The 17,452-nt window shown below is 41.5% G+C and overlaps 1 protein-coding gene across 4 annotated transcripts in view; it reads right to left on the bottom strand.

Moving 5' to 3' along the window:
• Positions 1 to 11,966, bottom strand: part of GSDME (gasdermin E) — a 41,778-nt gene extending 29,812 nt beyond the window's left edge. For 3 of the 4 annotated variants that reach the window (XR_010784005.1, XR_010784006.1, XM_066554662.1), the window contains exons 1-3: positions 10,307 to 10,418; positions 7,870 to 8,100; positions 6,514 to 6,706 (exon numbers count right to left, since the gene is read on the bottom strand). Coding sequence is in view for 2 of the 4 variants with exons in the window: in XM_066554662.1 (XP_066410759.1) it covers positions 6,514 to 6,706; positions 7,870 to 8,080 (404 nt within the window). In the remaining 2 variants the exon portion in view is untranslated. Of the gene's footprint in view, positions 1 to 6,513; positions 6,707 to 7,869; positions 8,101 to 10,306; positions 10,419 to 11,886 lie in introns of those variants that run through there. The other variant, XM_066554671.1, reaches the window with a different exon arrangement.
• Positions 11,967 to 17,452: the final 5,486 nt, after the last annotated feature.

Below are 17,452 nucleotides of genomic sequence, written 5' to 3' on the forward strand. Positions count from 1 at the left end.
AAGGACTGCTATCCCTGACTCAAATTATTCAGTCTTTTCTCCTCCCTTTTATTCTAAATGGCTATTCATCGAGCTAAGTGGCAATTTCCCAAAAATGTGACAGAAAGACATGTCTGACTCCAATTCATTTAAATCGAGATATCTCCAGTTTTAATTAAAAAGTTTTAGATTTATTAGATTCTGGAGCTCTGAATTTATACAGTCTGTGTAAGTCTGAAGTCAGCTGGGGTTTTTATTGAATTTAAAACGTCCTCAGGCAATTTTTGATCTTTGGAGAGTTACATGCTTATATGAAAGTTCAATCAGTTGGAATGAACTGTCTGAAAACCTTAAAGTTGATTGTTTAGACAAGGGAAAGAAAATACCTCTGAAGCAATGCAGCAGCCCCAAACATTCCTGAGATTATTAATATAACCTTTTTTCATTTGGTGCAAAGTCATGCTTTATGCTTGGAATGCAATGAACCTTTGGATTAAGCAAAAATTCAAGAAACATGAAGCAACCACAAACCTCACCATTCCCAGAGCTGTCTGCCAAACCAGGGCCATTAGTTACAGTCTATCAAGCCTATCATATACTTCACAATAATTATTTATGTTTTCAAAGTGGTGTGCTAAGCATCCTGAAAATACAAGTGAATGCACTAAGAACTTGCAGTTTTAACATTTGACCTAGGGAGCCACAGGGGAAAAATAACAATGAAGAAGCACAAAAATAATTTGTCATTTGCTTTCACATGTATTTTTTGACTGTTTAAGAGGATGACAAACTTACTGGATATCTCCAAAATTTACAAGAAAAAAAGCCCCTCAAACAAAGGTAGAAAAACACCTATTAAATAAAGATTTGCTATTTCTGAATAAGTGTTAATTGAAGAAACCTAAAGAACATGACCTATGCAAATGAATTGCCAAACAAATTCAAGAGACTTTTTCTTCCACCTGCTTCTACAGTATTCTGCCTGAGGCAGGACTGGCTCCAACCCTGTCACAGTCCTGGCTTTGAGGCCCAGATGCAGAAGCAGCAGCAGAGTCAGAAGATGTTAACTTGCAGAGAGGGGCAGTGAACAAATCCTGGAGGCAACGCTGGAGGAGCTGCTGCAGCACTGAGGGCTATGGAGTGACAGGGACACACAGGGACACACAGGGACACAGAGCTACCTGCTGCAGCAGCACACCCCCAAGGCAGTGCCCAGAGGTGACCTGGGATCCCCTGCACAGAGCTGAATGTGTGCCAGCCACTGTCACAGCCCCAAGGTTCAAATGACTTCAGTGGGATGTGTCCCATTGTAAAGCTGTCAGAACTGTTCTCCTCTGCCCAGTAAGTTCAGTGAGCTCTAAATTCAGAGCTTTCAAACACACAGCCTTGCCCACAGCAACAGAAAGCTGCTCTTTGAGGACAGCACAGTAAAGTGCTCGCCTCTAGACTTCTGGCACTGAACTTTCCATCGTAAAACAGAACTCTGGGGTTGCATGTGGGCACATCATGAGTTATTACTGGGGCACAGCCTGTTGAAGGCAAAATATTCTGCTCTCCTCAGCAACTCAAACAGGAGATGATAACACGAGGTAAGCAAGTATCTTATCTAAATTATCACTGAAAACAGTCATCAAGAGCAATCCACAACAGGGTTAAAGTTTGATAATCAGAGCAGGCCTTCAAGTATTGCAGGGCAATGGCTGCTGAGTCTATGACTGTATTTTTGCAAGAACTGAATTTACTTGCCAGCATAACGCTGAATATAAGAAAATATCTGAGTAACACAAGATGACCAAGTTAAATCCCTGAGAACACATGCATGCAAGGCACATAAATTGCATTGATTTTTTTTTATTTTACAGGTCATGTTTCAGAGCTTTTACTTCTGTTCTACAACCATGGCTCTTACCATCTCTTTCACTCTGTACTATACGAGAGCCCCCACCAAACCTGTGCCATTTGTACTACATCACCATTGCCATTACCACCCCAAGGAGCTGAGTTGAAGCACTCAAAAATAACACTACAGAAAATATAATGAGATGTTGGTCTGCCAAGTCCCATTATCAACACACAGAGTAAAAGCCTGTATAAATAAAAATTATTTTAAAAATACAAATTAGGGGTTTTGCTTGATTATTTGTTCTGCATAAACAACCTTCCTGAGGTTAATGATTTACTATGCTGGAAGCTTTACAGGTCAAACATGTAAATAAAAGAATTTCTTTGAGTTTTGGTCTCACTCCACATTTAACTAGATTAAACACTTCTTTTCTCTCATAATGCAAAGACTTCTTTCACCTTCATTCAGTATTTTTCTTCTTACATTAGGAAAGCAGTGGACAATAGAGGCATAAAGGCAATTTGCTGCAGACTGGAGTCAGAAAAGAAAAGAGAAAAGTAGAAACCAAATAAAGACAAGAAAAACCAGACACCTGGCAACATAGCAGGCTCTCACAGCTAAAGTAGAGAGCACGAGCCTGCTCTAAACTCCAGCGCTGAGACCGAGGGTCTATCCTTTGGGCATGGAATTTGACTTAATTTCCCACAAAGGAGAGGCCACAGGACCATTTCCCATCAAATCCTGTCTAACCAGCTCAGTAACCCACCCACAAATCCTCAAAGCAAGGTACTTGTCAATTTCCTACAATTACCAAGGAGAATGGGTATTGTTGTGCGTACTCTCCATCCTCACATTGAAATCAGCACTGCTGCCTCTCTGCACAAATTTTCACTGGTCCAAACTACTTACAAGTAAAAAACCTTTTCAGTCCTGTACTGGGCAATGTCACCTCAACACACCTCCTCTCCCAGCTGCAGAGACACAGGCAGCTCATGCTCACAGCTTCTTCTCCACTTCATTTATAATGTGCTGTAGTCTGATGTCTGCCATACAAATAGTGCTTTTTGCAAGTGAGAGCCTTCACCCAGCTTTGTTCCTGCTCTAATAGAGACGAGTGTCAGAGAGTAAAATCTCACTCTGCCATTTTCCACCAAGCACAGATGCATATTTCTTTTGTTAACCCACTTCAAATATAACCTCTCTGACCTACTTCTTACAGAACACAGCATCTGCAATAGTCAGCTTCACTGATAGCATTTCACTATTTTCCCTACAGAATAACCTGACACGTACTTCACAGAACATCTTCCTTAAGAATAACAGAAACATCTCAGACTGCAAGGTATTTTCTCTATTTTCTATCTGACATGCTCCTTATTTTTTAAATCACAGGCACACACAATTGCTTTTATTCAATCCTGTCTCACAACACTTTGTGACTTCATGTTATCTCATGTAGCAGCTTACGTAGAAAACTGAATGGTTTTCTCATCATGCTCATAAATGCTCAAGGAGTTTTAAACAATATATCACAAAATAGTCTGAATTTCCACTGTACTCAGATTAAGAATAGACATTTATTTTTGTCTCAGGATGGACAATACCATGCAGTTTCACTAATTCAACTAAAATGAAGTATGCAACAGTATGAAAGTATCTTTCAGCATGCCAGAGCATGCTGTTAAAAAGACAACTCTTTTCCTAATATGCTAATGACAGAGTTAGGAATCATTCACACAAAATGATGGAAGTGTGATAGGCAATTTTTTCTGCAGCTGACGTGAACTGACTGCTATCCCTGTTCTCTCAGAATTTCTCATTCAATAACCTTCCATGACTTTTAGTGAAATGGTAAAAAACAAACAAGCAAATTTGTTAATATATGAGAAGTACAGAGATCATAATATCCTCATAAATCTTTTTACTGGAGGGAAGAAGAAGAATGGTTGAGGTTGGGAAGAAGACAGAATGGGTGAGGTTGGACAGTCATCTGGTCTAGCCTCCCTGCTTTAGCAAGGCCACTGGAGCAGTCTGCCTAGGATCATGTCTCCAAGGTGGGGAACTCCACAGCCTCCTCAGGCAACCTGTGCTCAGCCACCCTCACAGTGAAAAAGAGTTTCCTCATGTTCAGACAGAGCCTCCTGTGTCCCAGATGGTGCCTACTGCTTTCTGCTCTGTCTCTGGGCACCACTGAAAAGTGGCTCATCCAGCCCATACTTCATCAACTACTCTAAGAGGACCTTATGGCAAACAGTACTGAAAACCTTAAAATAGAAGATGGAATATAATATCTTAAATCCATAGCAAACCAATTGAGCTAAAGGCACAGGACTCTGCCCCAAGTCATGTATCAGCATGTTACAGTGCTCTGTGAACTAGCAAGCACTATGTAATACAAAATCAAAAATAATGTAAAGGCAAGTATGCCAAGTTTGTATACCTAAAACTATTGTTTAACTTTATTTTAGGTATTACTTATTATGTTAATTATTGTGTTCTGCATTTACAATGTCACTGCTTCTGCAAACCAGGAAGCATCTCATCCCACATCATTCAGCTTTCACTCTTTTTCAGAAAAAGGAGCAAATGCAGCACCTGGAATCTAATCAGGAGATCAGTAGGATTCTCCTTCAGAAGGTTCACTTAAGAAGTGACAGGAAACTGATTTCCTGCCACTGAGCACTTTCAGCTTGCTCAACACTGAAGACTCACGTAACTTATTTTAAAAGGCACATCAGCTTTGACTTTTTAGATTTTACTGCTACTAATCTGCAGCTTTGACTTAATCAGCCTAATAGAAGAACATTTAAAAAATGCAATTTAATTAGGTTATATATGTAGAAATAATAAATGAAACAATGATTGATCAAACAAGCAAAAGCACCACATGTTGTTAAATGACATCAAGATCAGTTTGCTGCCTTTCAATTCACAAGGCCTGACAGGTAAACATTCTCTTGTAAATACTGTAATGTTTTGCATCCAAAAATCACTAACTTGTAGGCATCAGCACTCCTGAATTTCACACAGTACTCATGAACGAGATGAAAGTTTGAAACTTGGACACAATCAATCATAAATCATAGAATATTTATGAACGAGTAAGTAGAATTTCATCTATAAGGCATTGCCAACGATTTCCAGTGAGCCTCTGCATTACACTGGAGAAAAAAATAAAAATTCTGCTCTCCTCATCATTTTCAGTGACCTGGCAGAAGGTAAAATGACTCAGTTTCAATTACACACTGTACATCATAAGCTTTAATAAGCTATGAGCATCTTTTGTATGAACTAAGACCTACTGCCTTGCATAAAGTAGCATGCACATCAACTTCAGTTAACAGTCACACACAGATCAGTGTAGAGCTACTGATTTTCAACACTCAAAAGAAGGTAATGTATTTTTGAGTATTTAGTTACATAAAGGATTGGAACTCCAAGATGTGCTGATTTGCTGTGGGAGGATTCTTTTTGTGAACAGAGTCGGTAACTTCAAGCAAAAGCTTACTGATCCTAAACCAAAGTTACTGTAGTTTGTTTCTCCATAAGACTCTACCTAGTGCTACAAACAAGACTCTAAATCTTGACTAATACTATTGTCTTGGTATTAGATGCAGATTAATTTTACTGGCTTGGTACACACATTTGGCCCAGTATTTTCTGCTTTTAATAAAGCACTTAGAACAAAGAGAGCAAGGTGCCTTATTAAAATAAATTTGTTGACTTGTGAATGCTCACAATAAAAGAAACACCAGCCATTTGTTCCCATGAAAATGGAGAATCGATTATTTCTAGAACATCAGTGTATCTAAAGCAAATTTACATTGCTTCTGACAACTTCTGCACTGATAGCAAAAACCTATCATCTTTATCCTCAGAGCATCAGCAAAGGCTATTTAAATTCATTACAGCCTCTGCTACAGATCTAGAGTACAATGCTGTCACAAATAAAGCACCCTCATCTCCCACTGAGCCTCGACCTGCAATAGAGAGCAGACCCCTGACTTGGCAGCTGGTTGCCAAACAGGCTTTGGTACATGACACTCCCACTGCAACATTAAATAGATCCCATTTCAGAGTAGGACAGGAAGCGAGAAGTGTTGCATATCTCGGAAAATAAAGAACATGGTTCCCCTCAGTTAATACAGTGTATAACAGGAAGCAACATATTTATATTTTATTCAGCTGGTAGAATATGCCTTGACTATGCTTGCTCACCTCTGCTATTCCTTTAACTTCAAATAATCTCATTTTCTAACATGGTCACTCACACACACAAACTTACAAAGCCTGCTTACAAGAACATTAGCAGTTCTGAATTCAATTTCTATATTCAATGCCCCAGTAACACAGAGAACTGATTTTTTTTCCAGATTGTTACCTCAGTACAGTCCCCCAAAGAAGGGAGGATTTGGCTCTTGTCCCAGGTAGTAATTCATGCAAAAATGTAAAATGAAATAACAGAGAGATGTTTTTAAAACAAGAAAGAGAAAAGTCTAACAAGATTTCAAAATATGGAGAATTTAATTTTTGTATATATGATTTGTCATGAATATGAAAGCTTACAATAAAAATAATTTTCAAACTGTGGCAACACTACAGAATTAACTGGTGAGTGACCACAGCTGGCCCAACTCTTTTGAGCTCAGTAATCTCTCTTGGCCACTACAACATTCACATTAGAAACATACCTGTCCTTGACATCTTTCATAAGCTGCTGCAAGTCAACCTCCTGCTTCCTCAGGTTTCCAAATGAGGACTGGTTTTCCACAAAACCTTTCCCTCCAGCTCCCAGGCTGAACTTCACAAATGATGTTTCAATACTTCCTTGAACAAAATCTTCAAACTTCCCCATATATTTTGCAAAGTCAGACTCCACAATCACTAGGAAAGCAATAACAGTAATTTCTGTGAAGAGAAGTGCTGAAACTGTCCATAAGTGATTGGAGGAACAGATACTTACAGAAAATATGACAAGTTAGGAAAGGTAAGGAACAGTATGAAGAGGTAAATAATAAAATTTACATCTCTGCAACTCTTGCATCTGCTCTCTTCATGTTTTCATCATCTTTGCCCTACTATCTTTATCTTTTAAAATTTTGCCATTTTAGGAAAACATAAGGTGACTGAAGTGCTGAACTCAGACACTATGAAATATTTATAAAGAATGATTGAAATTTATTTCAGCTACAAAGAAAACTACAAAGCAGACCTGCTTGTACAATAGTGCTAGTATTTTGGCATTATTTTGACACAACTCATCATAGGGCTGTCCCAAAGCTCACTGAAAACCAATGGAAAAATCTGACTGGTTTAAAACAACTCTGAATTTTATATACCTAAAAAGCAGAGCGCCAACTTGGAATCAGCTGTATTTCCAAGCCAGCTACAATTAAGATCTTAGGTTAGGGAGTTATCTACTTTACTGTATGGAATTATGACATGTCCAGAAATATGGGATTCCTTCTCAATAATCTTAAAACATGGGTGGGACTGCTATAGTTGGATGAAGAAAAAAGTACAAGGGTCAACCTTTTTTAACAGTCTGAGCAAGACAAACAGAATGGGTGGTAAAACTCATCTGGCCTGGCCTGGAAGCATTCCCTGGGCTACTAACATCAACAAGACACTGTTTATTCACTGCTTTTGACCTGAAGCACAGTACAGTTTCACACTACTATGACATACAGCCCCCTATAATATTTTAGGGATATTCCTGTAGCTGCAAGACAGCTACTGTTATTAAACAGCGGGACTATACAGCCTGACAACATTCAGCACTTAATTTAATAACTCTACCCAGGCAAAACTTTCTTCTTTTTTTAACCAACATTTATTACTACCAGTTTTAGTTACATAAATGGTAACTAAAACATAAATGGTCAAGTGAGAAAAGATCCATTCGTCTCATTCCTGGATGGATGATTCCTTCAGAACATTTCTCTGAAAGGAGCCCTCTAATAACATAATTGAGAATAATAACAGAACAGGTTAGGGATTGTACTGTTTTTATCTGCACCAATAGTGCTGCCCAAGTATGGCTTTACCTGGTTTTATTGGTTTGTCTTCAGTAAGCACATCACTCAGGGTGACTGTCAAGAAATGATACTTGGGCTTCTGCCAGCACCAGAATTTCCTCCTCTTCGTAACTAAGCTCAAAAGCTGCAGCTTGTCTGAGGCGTTCAAGTGGGAGACAGGGATCAGGTCACCTCCACTGTCAGTTTCTCTCACGAAATTCTTCGTTGCTTTTGCAAACATCGTGGGGAATCAGTTAAAGCCTGAAAGAATACATCTGTTTTTAAACAACTACAGTTGGAAAGTATAAATATTTACATTGTCCTTTTAAGAAGTCCTTCACAGAATTGGTATTAACAAAGGAACACCATGGTGTTTTCAACTTATCTTCTCCACTCTGAGCTGGGAAGGAGTTCCAATTACTTGTCCCAGTGCAAGTTTTCTCAGTAACTAATAAAAGAACTCTAGTTAAGAGGGACATTCACAGGTTACTAATCTGTTAGGGAGGAAAAACTTACACAGCTTACCTGAAATTCTATGAAAAAGCATCTACTAATGAGCACCCCGTAGAGACCAGCTGTGATGAGGAGAGCACTGGAGCAATGGCAAAGGATTTCAGCCTCCCTACAGGATCCTTCTTTTATTACCTAACATAAAACTTACTCCACATAAGGCAATTAGGTATTACTCACACAAATTATCTTGATCTTTTTAATAGGGAGTATAAACACATGGATGGATAATAACAACTGTTCTATAAAAAGCACCAAGCTGGCACCCTTGTTACTAAATTTTGTTTCTGAACTACACCCCTGGAAAGTTCCAATTAATTTTTTTATTTATGAACTCTTTTTTACCTTCAATGTTTTCCAATTTTCTATTTTTCATTTGCATAACTACAGCTAAATTAAACATACATTATGTGCAACTGTTATTCATATCCCCTACACAACTACATACATTATCTTACTGTTGCTTTGCAATGATTTTAATTAAAAATTACCAGCATCTCTTATAAAGTAAGGTTTTCCTTATCCCTGGGAATGTATTTTACTGTATTTACAAGGAATGTCTTCCAGTAAGGGAGTCTGGCTGAAGTCACAGAATAAATGGTAAAAACAACCATTCACAGGTGCCAAACAAACAATTCTAATAAATTAATATTTGATATTTTTAAAGAATCTTTCTAGTTTTTCAACTCTGTGTTATCTGAGCTAATGATATCTCCAGAATTAAATCAGTTTTTAAATCCAGCAGCATTCCTTTAAGTCCCCCAGCTGGCACTGACCAGAAAGTTCAACTACGATCACAAGACGTCTCAGCAGGGTATTCACACTTCCATGATTAATTACCTGTCTTGCTCCACACAGATCTTAGATTTCTCATTTACAAACACAGACTAGAGTAAGGCAGGACAGACTTCAAACAAAAACTGATACTGCAGTGAGCACTCAGGATTATTGACAGAAAACAATAACCTGAATACAGATTATTAGTGCTTGGACCACAGGCTCAGTATTTTATTGTTAGCAAAAAAAGCCCTTTTGAAGAAGCAAACTTAACCTTTTCATTAGTTTTTCCCAAATCCCATTTCAGATATTCCACACAGTATTTACTAATTCATGATGAGGTATTTACCTCCTCATGAATCATCTACAGCCTAGTCTGTGTAACAAATAAAAGGTGTTTTCCAACAATACCTGCATCAAAAGGATTTAAGCAGTGTCTAAGTCACATAGCATTTTACTGAAAAGTCTTCTGGGGCTTTCACTGTAAGTGCAGCAAACCCTGCAGCACAATCTCAGCTGTGGGCACCGGGAATATTTCCAGTGACTTCTTGCTCTCTGACCTCTTAAACTGAACTCAGACTGATTTTTTACATTCTTATGTCTCCTCCTTAATCTCCCTGGTTTTAATCTTAGTGAGAACACTTTTAACAGAATAAAGCAGTGCAGATCCACTGCAGCAGAAAAGGAAAAAAGCCCAAATATAACTTCAAACCAAAACTAGTTTCCTTTATCCACAGGACTTCTTTTGCAGGAGTGTCTGTATTTTGCAAACAGCCAGACAGTGACTGATTTGTTATGTAGAGGACCACCAAAAAAATTCTCACTGTCTGCATTAGCTACCTTTGCCCAGCAAAACCTTCTACAAACATTTTTGTATTTTACATGACAGCTCACTCACCCTGATCCCCTTGCTACATAGCCAGCTCACATAGGCATAGTCTCTGGGGAAAAAAAAAAATTAAAAAGGCCACCAATTTCTGAGTATATCATAAAACAAATTGCAAAACCAGGTACTAATATTCTTACAAACTCACTAAATCTCATGAGAGGAACCACTGCACTGGTCTGTAAAACTTCCAGTTCATAGTGTTTTGCCTTCATTTCCCATCACCGCTCTTGACTAGCCAAAGGAACATCCAGGGAAGAGGATAGAGTGCTTCTGAGGACTAGCAACACTCACCAGACAGGAGAGATGGGGGAGATTTCACACTCAAAATTACGGCAGTGTCTCCCACACTTTGCTGTGCTGGTAATGTCTTTGCAGGGAGCATATTTTGCTGGTGTAGATGTACCTGCAAATCAAGAATATTCTATCCAAATCCCTGTTTATCTTTGGATATAGCACCTTTAACACAAATTTGACAATGCCTCCAAATACCTTGCTTCACTTCTTCCCAGAACAAAGACACAGAGCAATTATGCCCCCAAACATCAGGGAGTTAATACAGCCCAAGGCTCAGTGCCATCCTGAACCAATGGACAGGGAGTAGTTACAGACCCAGCTTAAAGAAAGCTCTGCCTTGGGAGTTTGTTCCTCTGCAAATTTTAATAGAGCTGTGCTTGGTTTGACAGAAATAAAAGGGAAGGTATCAAGCTGGTAGGAAATGCCCATCAGAGTGAATTCACTCTTGCAGATAGCTAGGCATGAAAAAGAAGAGTCCCTTCCTTGCCTACCACAAAATCTAAAATTAGCCTGAATCTGGACTACAGGAGGATAATTTAATGGCAAGAATGAGAACAAATGAAGGCAATGAAACCAATTTCACCGTTAACCTAAACAAACAAATCTCATCCCTGCTTCGTTACTTTACAGCTCCCTAACTCAGTATAGTAGGACATTAAACCCAAAGTGACATTTAATGAGCAATTGCTGTTTGCCTCTGTCAGTACAAAAGAAAGCAAATAGTTGCCTGATATTTCTTACATTCTGTATCTTTCAAATATGTTTTTTTTTTGCATTTAACCTAAGACCCAAGTTGTAAGGAAATGCGATGTCTAAAAGCCAAAGAGGAAGCTTTTTTAAGACTAAAGCCTTAGCTTAAGAAGGGCTGTTAGGCATTAACCACTGTGTAGGAGTGGTAATGGCCTTGGAATCCTAAAGGAGTATGAGTCCGTATCGGAAGGGAACGGGAGCATGAAGTGACGACATGCATGTTACATGTTTCATTAAGAACATCACAGTTACTTTCACCTTCTCTCCAGATACTTAAAATTATAAAGAAAAAAAAACAAAAACAAACACCCGTAAGAGCTAATAAACAAAGCCTAGCTGGGCTGCCCACACAATGCGTTACAGGTTTTGAACGCACGTAGTCCCCAAAAACACCTCCAAAGGTTTTAGCCCTGGCTGAAGCCCTCTGTTTGTTCCTCGAGGGCTCTGCAGCACGTGCCTCCACACGCCGGTGCCGCAGCCTCGGGCACCCCGGAGACAGGCGGCGCCTGCCTTTCCCCGGCCGTGCCGCCGTCCTGCGGGCTGCCAGGGCTGAGGGAAGGCCCGGCGCTGCCGCGGCGCTGGGTCCCGCCCGCCTCTCCGGGAGCGGCTCGGGCAGGGGAGCATGGCCCCGCCGTGCCACCGCTCGGAGCCCCGCACGGGCACCGCGGCCATTCCGCTCCCCGCGGGGCGGGGGGACAGCGGGGCGCGGCACGGAGGCCGCAGCCGCTGCTCGTACGCCGCGGAAGGGCGGAGTGGCAGCGGCCGGGGGAGGCGGGCAGGGCCGGGCCGCGCCGCCGCCCCGGGCCTGCTCCCGCTCCCGTACTCACGGCATTCCCTGCGCTCCCCGCCGCCGCTACCGGGGATGCGGCGCACTCCGCCCGCGAGGCGTGACGAGCCCGCCGCGCCCCAGGCGAGGGGCCGCGGGCGAAGCTCAGCGAGCGGGTCCCGCAGCAGCGGGGGCTCTGTGCTGGGAGGGCGCGGCGGGGGGAGCGCAGGCCCCGCCCGGGTGCCCGGGCCGTGCGGGCGGGCGGGAGCCGCTCCCGGGGCGCCTCCGCCATGCTGAGGCGCGGAGCCGCCGCCCAGCGCAGGGCGGGGGCCGGGGCGCTGCCCGCGGCTCTGCGAGCCCTCGGGGCGGCTTCTGCCTCCCTCGCCATCCCGCCCATCTGCCTGAGCTCCCTCGGGCGCTGACCGTCCTGCCGTGAGGGTTAGAACGAAGGGCTGCAGGTGTCCCTCTGCGTGAGGCGTGGCCCGGCACAGGGCCCCTGCGGCAGGTGTCGTGTGGGGCAGCCCTGTGAGTGGAGAATTCCCCCTGGGATGGGACAGACGGTTTTGTATGGCTGCACCCTGGCAGATAACACTGGCAGGTGTCTTTCCCTCCAGGTAATTGCGTGACAGCGATGTGCTAGGACACGAGCGACAAGGACATCTTTGTGACAGCCTCTCTAGCCCGGCTCGGTTCGCCCGTGGTCAGCAGTGCACGGGGCCGGTGCCGTGTCCGCTGGAAGCACCAGCCCTGCCACGATTTTGGCTGCGAGTTTGCAGCTCTGGGTTGGCACTGCGGGCCTTGTGAAGCCGCCGTGCACCGAACGGGAGCTCCCAAGTCAAGGTCCCCAGTCCAGGGACCTTGAACGGCAGCACTGTGGAAAATGAGAAGTGTGGTCAGTGGAGCCTGGGGCAGGTTGGTGAACCACAGTGTGAAATAATGGGCGCTGTCACAGTATCTCGGCCGTCTGAAAACACAATGAAAAAACTTGGTTGTTCATGATGCCAAAGGAGCGATCCAGTGAGAAACAGATGAGTCTGCAAAAACCCAAAGAGTATTTTTTTTCACGATAATAAATATCAAATATATCTTTTTCAAGTGAACCATGCCACAGGCTGGGTACCTTCCCCTGTGGTTTGAACAGAGAGCATTTGAGGCTGGGGTAAAGTCACAAATGTCACATCAGCAGACCTTAATGGGCTAACACCCTGGCTTCAGAACAAAGGGAAGGTGAAAGCTTAATGTCTTTAAATGAACAGTTCTGGGTGAAAAATAGCAGTAAAGTAGATCCATTTCTTCCATTTAGCTACATGCAGCATCCAAACCTTCCAATGAATTTCAGCTGATTTTAATCTATCACCCCTTCCTGATTTCCCCAGGTGACATCCTTATTGATTCAATGATAAAACATCCTCATTCTGGGGTTGTACCTGCATACAGAAATTTGAACAAATAGCCAGAACGGAACTAAGTACCTGTATTTGTGATAACTTAAATTTTATGAACTAATGAAATTTATAAATCTCCATTCAGTCCCTGCCTGAGAAAAAGTACCCACACATCCTCGGGAGATCTCTTTTTTAGGATCAGCACTGAGCTGCAGAATTGCTAGCTCCAGTAATAATCTGGCCAGTAATAGCACACGTTTCATAAGCTATCATGTGTTTTTCCAGGGAGTGGCAATGTGTGATCATTTCAAATGCAAGAGCCTGCTAAAGCATATTTTGAGAAATAAGGGAGGAAGTTGCACTGAACCACATTGCTATGGAAATATCCACTGGGGAGGTAGGACTTAAATAAAACTAGTGTAACTTGCTGGTAATTTTAAGGACACTACCAGCAGTTGCATGTACACCAAATAGAGGGTATCCACACCAGGAATATTTAAATGTTTTTAAGAAAAAGTCTTCAACAGAAGTCTCTCCATCTGAATGGCACCAGCTGATACAGGGTAATTTTCAGATGCGTATAATTGACTAGAAGAAACAGAAACACAGGTTGTTAGCAAACAGTTTTGGGGCTATGCAGCAATTAACTTTGAGGCTTCAAAGTCTGTCACAGAAACTGGCTTGCAAATGAGAGACATTTAGGACTGAACACCCACCTTGAGCATTCAGTCTTCGTGGAAATGCTCTTCAGGTGCACTGCACAGTCAAAATTCCCAGCCCATGGTTACTCCATGACCAGCTGGGATGCCAGCAGGGAGAATGTTGAGTCAGAGGAATACACAATCTCAGCGTGGTCTGTCAGCCACAGACTCCATCTCCTGAGCTGAAGCATCAAGTGCATCACTGCTGTGTTAGTAGATCCTTCTGCATTGCTCCTGCCTGAGAACATCATCTTGCAGAAAGAGCAGAGGGAGAAAACCAGAAACTTTTGCCTCTGGAACAAACTGCTCTTGGTATGGGACAAGTTCTGGCTACCTCTTAAATAAGTGAAGTGAGGCAAGTGGCTTCACAGCCACAATTTTAAAAATGAGTAATGCACATAATAAGTGAGTAATAACACAAAAGATAATCTGAAAGGGAAAAAAGATCCCAGCAAAATAGCTGTATGCTTTTTGAGTATGGCTGTGTGAAATTCCTCAGGTATGACATTTAAAAAATCACTGAGCATGCCACCACAAGATGTCAGCATTGCAGAATGGTTATTCTTGCCAGAAACAGAAAAGGTTTTTGCATCCTATATGCATTTGGTATTAGATTTAATTGTTTTTGTATGATGGCATAATCTGGCCTTATTTTTTCAACCGTTGACACTATGATGTCATTCCAAATTTAGTTGCCAGTGAGAACTTCTTAAATGGCTTTTTTGAATTAACTCTATCTTAAAAACTTTAAAAAATGCTTTCACAGCATGAACAGCAGTACTAATGGCCAATAATACCTTGTAGCCATCAATGTGTTGTTTCAGGCTGCATCCAGCCTGGCTAGAAAACGCTCGCTAAAATTGTGCCTGTATATTAAGGTGTCCAGAGGTCATCCAGAGCTCTCTGCTGCTGCATGCTAGGCCTTTATAAAACCCTCATGCTGGCTGGAGAAGGCTCTGCTGACCTTAGTGGAGGAAGTAGGAAGAAAGTGTGAAGCTATTTTGGGTTTCTATTTACAAGAGAAGGATATTTGGGGTAGCAAATCTTTTAAAAGGTGTCCAGCAACATAAGCCAAATCACCAGCAAAAGAATTAATTTCTTTTTTTTTTCCCTCCACTTCCTTTTGTAAGAATAAAAGATCTGAGCAACAGTTTTTGTTTGTTTCTGCATTTCTTTCAAATCAACTAACCAGCCTCATTTTTCTTCCACATTGAAATTCATGTCCTATTTTGCTGGGATGCTCTGTACTTTTTGCCTCTACCATTGTGTCCTCTGAAACATTTCCTGTTGCACACAACAGCTTTCTCCCTCTCCTGCTGTTACGGCTGTCACAGCCCTGCCACCGTGCCAGCAGCAAGTGACAGGCTTAGCAAGGGATGGTGTCCTGAGAAGGGGAGATGAGTGGGAGGGTGCAATGAGCCAGGAGGGGCTGTGTGAGTTCAGAACATCCAGAAAATCCATTCTGTGTGCTCCCCTACCTGTTCCTCTGAGCTTCTGTGCATTCTGCTCTTGATGATGGGAAGGTGACATCTTTACCCATCTGAAGATTTTGCTGTGAGATGAGTTTGGCCACTCTTTAGAGGCTATCTTGTATTACCAGGTTCAACTCTGCTACCTTTACAGACCAATATGAGGAAAACAGAGTTCACTTCTGGACCTTCTAGTCCCTTGAAAAGACCACTGGAGAGTGCCATGGTGAGATGCAGAAGGAGACAGACGTGTTCAGTACAACCTGTTTGCTGTAGCTCAGTCAGAGCTCTGCCTTCAGCTCTCATGTTGGCATGGGGGGAGTAGTGCCACACTTCCTTTCTCTAGTGCACAGGTTGTGGCACAGGGCTCCCCTCTGTCCAACCATGCGATGATTCTGTGATGTCTCCAATAATAATATGGAGAACAATTTGCATGAATTTGCATAAACTTGGTGCTTCTAACTTGAAATTGTAGATTCGATGGCAGCCACAAAACTTTATTTCTTTTACAACAGTGATAAATGAAGACTTAGGAATAGATAACGTTTCTTGCACATCTCAAAAGCCTTCCATAATAGTTTATTAGAAACCATCTGGTTTCATTAATGTTTTATCAAATACCATCTGGCTGCTGTATTGTTCAAGCTATTTAGTAGTAAAACTTGCTCATAAATTAGCCCAAAAGAATGGCTTTCAAACTATTGTGTAGGAGCCCCAAACAACTTTCACGTAGGTCGTATATAAACAGTTATTTAAAAAGTATTAGACTACACTAAACTTCAACATTAAACTTCAAAAGCCTAGAAAATGTATCAGTAATAAGATCTGAAATTTAGCTTCTTCCTCAAGCTTCTTAATTTTTTTTCTCTTTTCTACATGTTTAATTCTTGGCCAGTTGGAACAGGAGTGACAAAGTCAAAATGACAAACTGTATTTAAATAAAAATTAACCAAAACCAAATAAAAAATTAACCAAAAAACCAAATAAAAATTAACCAAAACAAAAAAAAAATTTTGGTTTTCAATAAAACATTGCAAACAGAGAATACCTGTCACCATGCCTCCAAAAAATGAAGTCCTTCATCCCTGCACATGTACATTTTTCAGACTGTAAGCTCTCTGTCAGGGTTTCTGGCACTGCTCTGAAATCTAAGTGTACAGCAGCACAGGGCACCATTCAGAGTTGTACAGTGCCTACTACTATGGGCAGCTAGGTAACTGATTGTAAATGCTTACATAATATACATTGTTTTAGTAAATTGTTCATCCACTCATAATTATTTTACTGTTAAATTTTCAGATCAGTAAAAATGTCACCCTAAAATTAGGGCAGTTCCTAGTGATTTTGCTATTTATAGACAACCTTAAAGTTACTGGAATACTAAGGAAAGCATATCTAAATAACACATAGAAGATTTAGGACAAAATTGGCAAGCAACAGGAGTTAAATGATCCCTGGGAAAGAGCCCAAGGCTGAAGCTGCCTGTAGAGAGAAAAACTGGCTGTAAGTTTGCTTTTGATCAGCTCTCCAGATATGTTATACTTAGTGCAATTCCTTTTGCATCCTCTGAATGTGTATGCACAAGCATCCTCAAAAAAACCTCACTATCCACCTGTGGGAACAAATGATTTGGGCAGAATTTTCTGAAGAATGGGCAGTATGTGATTGCAGTCCCTCATGGGGCAGCCAGCTGGATGGTGTTCGTGTTGTGCTGCTGCAGAACTGGAGCATGGCCATAGTCAAACCTTGCAAAATGTTAGAAGGTAACATTAATATTTCATTGAGTACCACCAGATGCATGTCATGTACTACATTTGTAGCAATAGTTTTATTGTGATTTAAAACAAATTTTCTCTCTCCTCTTTGGTTTTTGTGTCTGTTTTGTTTTCTTTTCTAGTTGTTTTGCAACTCCATAATCCTCCTTCTGATTACCTGTTGTCAGCTCAGTCTCTCTTGCAGGAACAACAGCAGAAATTCCTGTTCCAGGAGAATGTGAAAGGGGTTTCTCCAGAACAAAAAAGAAAAAAGAATTAAAAAGTAGTTTTAAGGGCCCACAAAGATAGAAATTGAGA

The sequence above is a fragment of the Molothrus aeneus genome, chromosome 1 (genome assembly GCF_037042795.1).
Source record: "Molothrus aeneus isolate 106 chromosome 1, BPBGC_Maene_1.0, whole genome shotgun sequence".
Classification (NCBI taxonomy): Eukaryota; Metazoa; Chordata; class Aves; order Passeriformes; family Icteridae; genus Molothrus; species Molothrus aeneus.